Genomic DNA, 9,916 nt, shown 5'->3' with positions numbered 1-9,916 from the left:
ACTTAACACTTACTCTGACTTCCAACCTAAATTATCCTCTTCGTCGGTGCAATTGTCGAGAGCGCTGAGTAGTGCGTGGCACGATTCACATTTCTTTACTTTGACGTCGGGAAAATTTTTCTGCATTGTTGATTTTGTCACAAATACTGAAGCCTTGTGGTTGCACATTTCATATTGCATGGGATCTATTTTGACTGGGAGAGAAAAATATCTGATTGAAACAACTACAAAGGTTGGAACTGAATGCATAGAATGCAATTCTGGTGAATGAATAGCAACTATACTGACATTGTAAAACTGGATTTAATCAGATATTAAATTGAATAATAGGTAAATATTTTTTTTAAATATTTTTTAATTTTTAGGTTTTTTTAGCGAGACTCAATTATAATTTGTAATATATTCAAATTATATTTATAATTTAACAAACCACAAAGTATTTTTGAAAATGATTTTTAATCCTTTATTGTTGTATAATTCTACTCACTGCCGCATTGTTTGTGCTTTTTTCCACAATCTCCCACAATTTGTGTTTGATGAGCCCATTCAGTTTTGCTGCTGCCAAAGATTTGTGATGTTTTAATATTGATCACGACGTTTGCGCTTTTCGGTGACAAATGCGACGAGTAATCGTCATCATTCATAGTGTTAAAATACGGTCCTGCAGCATCCATCCCTGAAAAAAATCACCATCAATTTTTTTAACGCTTTTTAAAGGAAAGCAAAGAATGAAAAGAAGAAATAAATGTACTTAAATTGATATTTTGGATATGTACGTACATACTAGATATTTGTATGTATTACATGCATTTCAAGGTATTTATATTTTGCTAGGATATGCACTGGCTATTATTTTAGTTCAAAAACATATTTTTCAAGCTAAATATTGTGTTTTTCACGCACAAATATTTATTTTCTCTATTTCATGCGAACATAACAAATAATACCATCGTGTTCCTAGTTTTTATCCGCCTACCCGAAATTGGGTCAAACATTTGGAAAAATTAATGTAATTGACTATTACGAAATTGAATGAAACAAATACATATGAATATATTTACATATTTATTTATATTCATAAATATTTGAACGATATATTTGCTTTCCAATGTGATGTGTACTTAATGCCATTTATTTGTTTAGTTAATATAATATTTGTATATCATTCATTCATAAATACTAAATTATTGGAGCGTTATTATACAGTAGATAATACTACCAGAAATCCATTTTTACTAAATATTATTTATGTCTATATTTTACTATAATACTTCTTTAGAATTTAACCTATTAATATGCTTTAAGATATTTTTAGTAATTTAACTATGTATTTAATTATCAACCACGTATATATTCAAAAAAAAGAAAATTTTAAATCTTAAATTTGTATTACTTTTTTATTCAAAAATGATGTTTTGAATGCAATTTAATGCAAATTAATTTGATAATTAATTGAGAATTTATTTCCTCGAGACTTACTGCTAATAATTATATAGTGAAGTAAATTAATTTTTGAATCACGAAAGTTGACTATTTTGAGAAGAAAATCAAGCTGGCACCATGCATTAGCTCGTTCTCGGACATGAATGCTATAGCATTTATTTTCATGGTTATGCAGAATGACATGAATGCTATAGCATTCAAATTTTAAAATCATTTTGAATTTAATTTTATATAACCTTACTTTTTTGTAATTATTATTCATTCAAGGTAATGACTAAATGTTTCTTAGGTATTTTGGTACTGTCTTATTTTTTCCATAGTCAGAAATTATCTTTAACAAGTACATCGCGTGAAATAGAAGCGTAATATTCGACGTGAATGCTATAACATGTATAGTATATAAGAATTAAAATATGATGACCTGACCGCTCTTATAAATGGTAATTCATCAAATTGCTTTGACAGTTCATTACTATCAACTCATTCGATTACAGACCCGTAAAATATATATTTTATTCGAGAATTCGTCGATAAATGTATCCAAAATTGCAAAAAGACACGAACTAAATTTTTCTTATTTCTTATTTTAGTAAAGGTATAGTAAGATAGAAATGTGTAAGTCCATGATAAGGCATAAGTCTGATAGACTAAGATAATTACTATGAAATTTATAATATTGCAAGTATAGGTTTCATTATTTTTATAATTTTTACATTAGTGTTTGGTGTATTGTATTAGAGGGCGTCACGTGAGCGATTTCTAAGGATTTTTGGACATCCCGTGCCCTTTGGGGATACGTGGTGATATTTAAAATTACCCCTCCTTCCACATCAAACATCTCGTGTAACTTTAATACATTAAAAAAATCGTAAAATTTTATAATTTATTTTGATTTTTTTAATTTTTACCTTAGGTAAAAAATAAATACACGTGAAATCTTAACCTCACCCTCATCTCCCCCACGTAATATTTTGTCATCTTTTGTCAAACCCCGCATTACCCATTGAGGCTTACATGATTAATTGACGCCCTTATATACGAAATGGTAGAATAGTGCAAGATGAAATTATTCGTATATTCTACAAATCTGGTTAACACATATAGTTCTCGATTTATTCCGGAACCACTATTTAATACTACGGGTTCTAAATTTTCAAATTCACTTTACGTGTTTAAACATGCATCCCTCAATTTAACAATTCCAATTCCACATGTACAAAATGTATTTCTCTTCCGAGATCAAATCAGCAAAAGAACGTTAACCTTACCTATCATCCTCGTCGGCCTGAGACTGGGCTCCCGCTCTCCCAGCTCGTAGCCCGCGATACCGCAAGTGTGCGCGCCCCAACTGTGGCCGAGCAATTGCAATTGCTTCGTGCAATCCGTGGCGTCTCTGCAGATGTTATCGGCAACGTACTCCGCTATTGCTCTGGCGACGCCGACCGTGTTCTTCACCACTGTCAAGTAATTGAGATTCTCTGTAGCGCCTTCATAGTCGGGGGAAACGACGCATCCACCGTGGTTAGAAACGTACGCTGAAATGGTAATTGAATTAGGTTATGCTGAATTTAGTAACTGGGAGAATTACAAAATATTACAAATTCATGTTGCAAAAACAAATACTGTACTCAACTAAACAAATTGCCTCAACAAGCTACACTACGGGGCCAATTCTCGGATAAATAGAAATGTTATGCTCTAATGTTATGTTACAGGTTTATCTTCATATGAGCTGGTAGTAACAAATTGTGAAAAAGCTATATATTTGCTGTACAATCAGGCGTTTTACACATAAAACCTAACCCTACGTACGTGGTATCAATGAGACATTAGAAAGATGCATTTATTATTGCTATTTGATGATTGTGCATTTTGTATGTTAGGTTTTAGGTATAAAACGCCTGATCGTACAGCAAATATATATATATATATATATATATATATATATATATATATATATATATATATCTTTTTGATATTTGTTACAACTAACTCATACAAAGATAAACCGGTAACATAGCATTATCTAAAGATAAATGCTATAATATATAATCTATTTTTAATTTGCATTACTAAAAACATGTTAGAAATATTTTGATTATCAACGATGCCGTTATCATAGCCTTAATGAATTATTACAGTTATTTGTCTCTGGAATTCAAATAAATTAGATGTAAGCGGCGTTTTACTCTAAACCAAGTTGCAATCTTTTTCTTAAGCGTAAAAAATCTATTTAAATAATAGAATTGATATGTTGATTTGTGCATTTTTTCAAATAAAATTATGATAATAAATTTTCAAATTTTGTCACTTCCCATCTTTCCAAACCACAATAAATTTTTAAAATTTACACACTCTTCGTAGAATAAAAATATTTTAGGATGTTTGTTAAGATTACAAATATTATCACCACATAAAGTTTTATGAGAACTAAAACAAAAAAAAAATCAACAAATAATTACATAGGTCCGCATGGTCTTTACTAGGGTTTGTCGGTTTTCAAAAACCGGTTTTAAAAACCGGTTTTTTAGCGTAAATTATGGAATTAGAAAACCGGTTTTTAGTAAAAAAACTTATTTCCTCGAGACTTAAATGAGAAAAAAATGACAAATATTGCAAAATATAAAAGATAGATAAAAGCGTTTTGATTCTTGAAATCAAATCTGTCTGCAATGATTCCCAGTAAGGTTATGTATATAATAATTTAGATTTTTATACCAGTGTATATATTAATTTAAATCTGTGTGACTTCTTCTTGAAAAAAAAAGAGTTTTAAACCCTAGAAGCCACAAACTAAAGAACAAAAAACTTAGTTATCATATCAGGCTTTAAAAACAATTAAGCATAATTTGGTCGTAAGTATGAGAGTATTTTCTATTTCAGGAAATTTTGTGAGTAAACAAAGGACACGTCTATGTAGCAATTTGATAGACGTTCTGAGTTTGTTAAATCATATTTTATTGAAAAAAAAACAATTAGAATGTTTAAAATTAATTAATTAAAATTGCTCGGAACTGAAGTAAAAGTTTAGCTTAATTGTTTTTAAAACTAAAATTGATATTCTTATATGTGAAAATGATGCATGAATAACAAATAATTATTTTAAAAGTTATTTAATCAAGATAAACTAGTATTTTTTAGTTCTACTCTATTTTGTTTACTATATATAAAATTGAACAATAAATTAATTCAGTTGAATACTATTCTAAATTACATTAAATTTGCAGATAAATTACAGAATATTCGAGCAAACATTTATTTTCTATATAAAATTTGAAAGCCGGTTAAAACCGGTTAAAACCGGTTTTTTAGTAAAATTAAAATTCGAAAACCGATTTTCTGAAATATCGGTTTTTGTATAAACCCTAGTCTTTACCAAAAGCTCGTCAGCACAATTACCATCTATCTATCCAATAATTTAATTTAATTTTGTAGTAAAAAGGTTCAAAAATTAAAATTTTTGGCGAAAGCGTAAACCTCTCCTTCAGCAAGTTAATAACGTGCACGTACATTATGATGTTGATTAACATATATGACGATTTAAAGTAAATGTAGTAAACAAAGAATATATAGCTAATAATTTTTCTATTTACTTACTTCTAACAAGATCAATCATCCAAATATATAGTCCATGTTCCCTGAATCCATGGCACAAAACAAGTTTAGGTTTTCCATTGCAATCCAAATCAGACCAGTTGACATGTTTTCCATCAGGATTCACGTAATCTGGATATGAGCTATAATAATTAAAATGGTTTAATTATAAGTATATTTATATATATATATATATATATATATATATAAATTATTACTTATTTACATTATTATTTACATTATACTAAGTACTGTGACATCTAATTAATAAAGCTCACATTCAATAAGATAATATTATAGAGAATTTAAAATAAGTCTCGATATTCGTACGCGCGACATATAATAACAATGTAATCATTATTTCCATTATCAAAAGTAAATATCACAGAACATCATCTTCTGCATATAGACAATGATATATTGAAGATATTAATCACATGTTCTCATTACTAATTCAAACTTATCCGCTTGTTTTACCTGATGGATTACCTACCTCGGAGTCATGACATAGTATTTCATGTGACTTGTATCATATCTTGTAAAATTAAGTATCGATTCTCCATCAGATACAAAACGAGATAATGTGTCTTTGGTAATATCAGTAAATTCAGGACAGTCTGTTGAGGAAATATTAACATTTAATATTTTATGAGAGATGAAAAGTTTATAATTCTGAACAGAGAACGCTCACCTTCTGCAAGCACTGTTGACATAAGAAAGAATAACAGAAACGTGAAGATCTTCATTTTAAAAATTAAATTTAAAAATTATTTAACACACTATTAAAACCACTACAAAACCACTTAATTATCACGTTTTTCGTGCGATTACGATCAGTCTTATAAAGATCATACTACACTAACAATTCATTTTAGAGACCAAATTATTTATACAGTGTCTTATCAGTGGCTTATGCTAGTTTTATAATTTTTTGTTGATACATCTGGCTCTATTTTACGGCTTATGATGATCTTCGTTGCTTCATCAATATCATTGGTGGCCATTTATATGAAAATAATATACAATATATTCAAAATATTAATTTAAAATTTACAGTTTAATCATTTCTATGTCCAGCAAGATTTTAACTTCACTTCACTTTTTAAAAATTATATAAACAAAAATTTTTGTACTTTAGTTTTTTATCAAATATATGTTAATTTTCTAAAACATTTAAAAAAAAACTACTTGAAAATCAAGTTGAGTTTTAATAAGAAATTGCTTACTCCAATTTTGGAATTAGCTATGGTAGAAGTAGATAAATAATTTGAATGTTTTGTCTAATAATTTGTCCATAACTGTTATCAGAATGATACGTTTATGCGAACAAGGTCAAAAAAATAATTTGAGTTCTACTTAATGACATCATTATTTTTATTATGTTTTTTTAAGTAGGATCGTCATATGATTTGTGTTTTCAAACATATGATGTGGGCGTCTTTAGTACTATTTTTACGACTTGTATCTATTAAAATTGGGTTAAACAATCAAAATATTTGGAACAATATGAAAAATAAATTATGCCAGTTTATTTGTACAATGAAATCATAATTGAACATATTTTATATTTTGAATATTGTCAATATTTTGATCTATGAGTTCAATTCAGAGTCTATAGTTACATTCAGGCATACGGGCAATTTTCTGATGATAAACGTTCCAGGTTTTTCTCTGAAAGTAAATAATTTATTAATTAAATACAAATGTAAATATTTATTACGCCCAAATCTATCAATCTATTGATTATTTTTATAAAGTATTCCGTAGTCAAAAGTTTTAATCAATATGCTATAAATTTCATTAAAATATATTAAATTTCTGTACTTACTCAGACCTCCATCCCAAGTTTTCCCATTCATCCGAGCATTCATTTGTTGAGGGAATTATTGAGCGACAATCGGAACACTTTTGTAGTTTTATTTCTGGAAAGTTCTTCTCCATTGTCGATTTTACCATGAATATTGATGAATTATGATCGCAAAATAATCTTTGCAAGAACCGCAATCTACCTATGAGTCATTGGATAATCACTTATATATTTTTACTATAATTTATTTATATGAGATTCATTTAGCTTTTACGTACTTATGCCGGAACATTGTTCCTGGTTCGAACCACAATCACCAACAATTTGAGTCTGATGAGCCCAACTATCTAAACTTGAACCGTAAATATTTGATGTTCTAATGTTGAGAACAAAATTTGCACTTTCTTTAGACATATGCTTTTCAGAATCATTTTCGTCTAGAAGATTGAAGTATGGACCGGCAGCATCACTAGCTATAAAAATAAAATTTTATTTTTTCATATTTTTTGGCATATCAGGATATCTTCTAAAACTATAACTTGATACAGTTATTTTTGATAGAGTACAAAGTGACCATTATAGAATAACCTATCATTCTAGCTGGTTTCAATCCACTTTGTCCCAATAAGTATCCTGCAATTCCGCACGTATGTGATCCCCAGCTATGTCCGTGCAATTGAAGTTCTTTCGTGCAATTTCTGGTCCCTTGACAGATGTTATCTGCGATGTAACTTGCCATCGCCTCGGCGATATTTCCAGTATTGCTGACCACGGTCAAATAATTTAGATTTTGAGATGCACCTCTGTAATCACTTGCAACTGCACAACCTCCTTCTTGCAGAACGTAAGCTGATATAAAATAAATGTATAAAATCTAATTTGTGTTAACTTGAAAATATTATTTACTCACTTCTTACAAGATCGATGGCCCAAACTTGTAATCCAGTTTCTCTGTATCCATGACAATTGAATAACACTGGCTTACCTTCACAATCAAGTGTTGACCAATCTATAGATTCTCCTTGGGGATTTTCAAAATTTGGGTAAGACCTTAATCATTTAAATTAGAGACGGAATAACACTTATTATTAGAATCATTTTGTAAGTATATTGGGAATGTAATTTTATTGGCCTTATGTTAAGATTTATTGGATATCTATGAAAGACTACTATTACACATTACACAAAACTAGTTTCATCAGAGTACTTCTATAGTTTTTTTTTAATGTATTTACCTTGGTGACATAACATAAAAATTCATATCGTTTGTATCATATTTAGTAAAATTCAAGATCTGTGTGGCATCTGATAAAACTTTTTTCAGTGAATCCCGTTTAACATCAGTAAAATCCGGACAGTCTATAAAAAAATAATTTTGCATCTTGTTTCCTATAATAATCATTACAATACAAATATATATTATATTTATCTACCTATGCTATATATTGCAGCGATTTTAATAAAATTTAAAAACAAATAAAAAAATAATCGTTTTGACCCCATCATTTAGAATCATGTACACTCTACACTAACTTAGTATTTAATACTTCTTCATATTTCTTGTTTATAACTTTAACTAATATTTAAAACTAATTTCAAACCAATTATAAGAATTGTGTTTTTAAAATCCAATCAATTTGCATTGTAATAGAATATTTATCTTAATTAATACTGTTTTACATACATTTTGAAAGATAGTTAGCCGATAATCATTTACTGCTTATTGAATAAAGATAAAAACAGTGCGTTAAAATATAAATATATTTTCCATATTTGTAATACATAGTATTGTTTATAATATTTAAATCTAACATAATTATAAAATAAATAAATTAAATTTTTATCACTTTACAAGAATATATACATATCAATATTTTATTTATACCAATGCCATTTCCAGAAGGGCTGGTTGGTAAATTTTCTACGTGATTTTGGAGTATAGGTAAACTCTATGCAGGATTTTAGTGACCCTGTTTTGAATATCCCAGGGACACCCCTAAAACAAAAAGAACATAAAATAAAATGCTTAACATGAATCACACTTTTGCGAAGTCTAAATAAAATACATCATTGCTAGGTTTGATATTCTAATTTTCTAACTTACGATGATTTCCAGCCAAGATTTTCATAAACTGCCGGATAATCATATTTTGGATTGATACAACTACATGGTGAACATTTCTTTAATTTTACATCATTAAAATTATTTCCCATAGTTGATCTCACGATGTGTAATGATGTTTCGTGGCCGCATGTAAAAGCTATAAAAATATGAAATAGACATTTAGGAAAAATTATTTTAAAAGAATAGAATAGAATTGTACTTAAATAGTAATAAAATTTTCATATATTTATAATTGCCTTATAATTAGTATATTTTGTATGAATAAAAACTGCATAATTTATTCTAGTTTTCTTCTTCAGTTCACATCTGAAACTGAATATATAATTCTTGCATGTTAAAACTAGCCCCAAGGTCTTGTTTCAACTAATTCCAGATGTAATGTTTTTTACATTAATTAAAATAATTATATAGAAAATTTGTCAAAAAACTTCTGTCTAGTTTTCGTGGAAATGAAGAGAATCAACTTTTGTTTTCAGAAGTTTTATATGATCAACATAAATAAATAAAAATATTTTTTATTTTCATTTAAAAAGAATGAATAAAAACACATAACTAAAAAAATATACACACATAATCAGAAACATACCTTATTTCAGTTACTGAGCAAGTAAATTAAAAGCAGCTCGATAATGTTAAAAACATCACATAGTTCATTAAGTGAAATGTTTTTTTTTAATTTTTTACAACAATCTTAATAGTCCCATAAACTTGTGTTTACTTTATAATTTTGATTTTTAACAGCAATCAGAACTTTAAGTCCCATAAGTTGTTGAGCTGAAACTTTTCCTTACTTTGTTTTCTTAGATCGTAAGATTGATGATTTTTTATTATTAGAATTTGTTTAATAGGGCAATACCGGTTTAAAGAAAGGCTATTTTTACTTGAAAACATATTGCTATATATATTTCCAAATGAAAATCGTTGTCCTTACTGTTTGACAACAGGCT

At 28.1% G+C, this 9,916-nt stretch overlaps 1 protein-coding gene across 1 annotated transcript; it reads right to left on the bottom strand.

Moving 5' to 3' along the window:
- Positions 1–6,568: 6,568 nt before the first annotated feature.
- Positions 6,569–8,407, bottom strand: LOC113366118 (phospholipase A1-like). The gene is made up of 7 exons (XM_026607670.1): positions 8,278–8,407; positions 8,080–8,203; positions 7,755–7,894; positions 7,433–7,693; positions 7,123–7,317; positions 6,866–7,046; positions 6,569–6,708 (listed from the first exon to the last, which is right to left on the bottom strand). The coding sequence occupies exons 1-7, from the start codon at positions 8,348–8,350 to the stop codon at positions 6,630–6,632; spliced, it is 1,053 nt and encodes a 350-aa protein (XP_026463455.1). The 5' UTR covers positions 8,351–8,407; the 3' UTR covers positions 6,569–6,629.
- Between the last annotated feature and the right edge of the window lie 1,509 nt (positions 8,408–9,916).

The sequence above is a fragment of the Ctenocephalides felis genome, unplaced genomic scaffold (assembly GCF_003426905.1).
Source record: "Ctenocephalides felis isolate EL2017-DRISC unplaced genomic scaffold, ASM342690v1 CF-g0.4_SCAFFOLD_01170, whole genome shotgun sequence".
Taxonomy (NCBI): domain Eukaryota; kingdom Metazoa; phylum Arthropoda; class Insecta; order Siphonaptera; family Pulicidae; genus Ctenocephalides; species Ctenocephalides felis.
This window is presented reverse-complemented; position numbering and strand designations above follow the sequence as displayed.

Excerpts from the sequence above, each read along its gene's own strand:
- LOC113366118 (XM_026607670.1), bottom strand. The coding sequence starts at position 8,350 with ATGATGGGGTCAAAACGATTATTTTTTTATTTGTTTTTAAATTTTATT. Across the intron at positions 7,895-8,079 it reads TTTTATGTTATGTCACCAAG|GTCTTACCCAAATTTTGAAA; the intron begins GTAAATACATTA and ends TAAATGATTAAG. Across the intron at positions 7,694-7,754 it reads GGCCATCGATCTTGTAAGAA|CTTACGTTCTGCAAGAAGGA; the intron begins GTGAGTAAATAA and ends ATTTTATATCAG.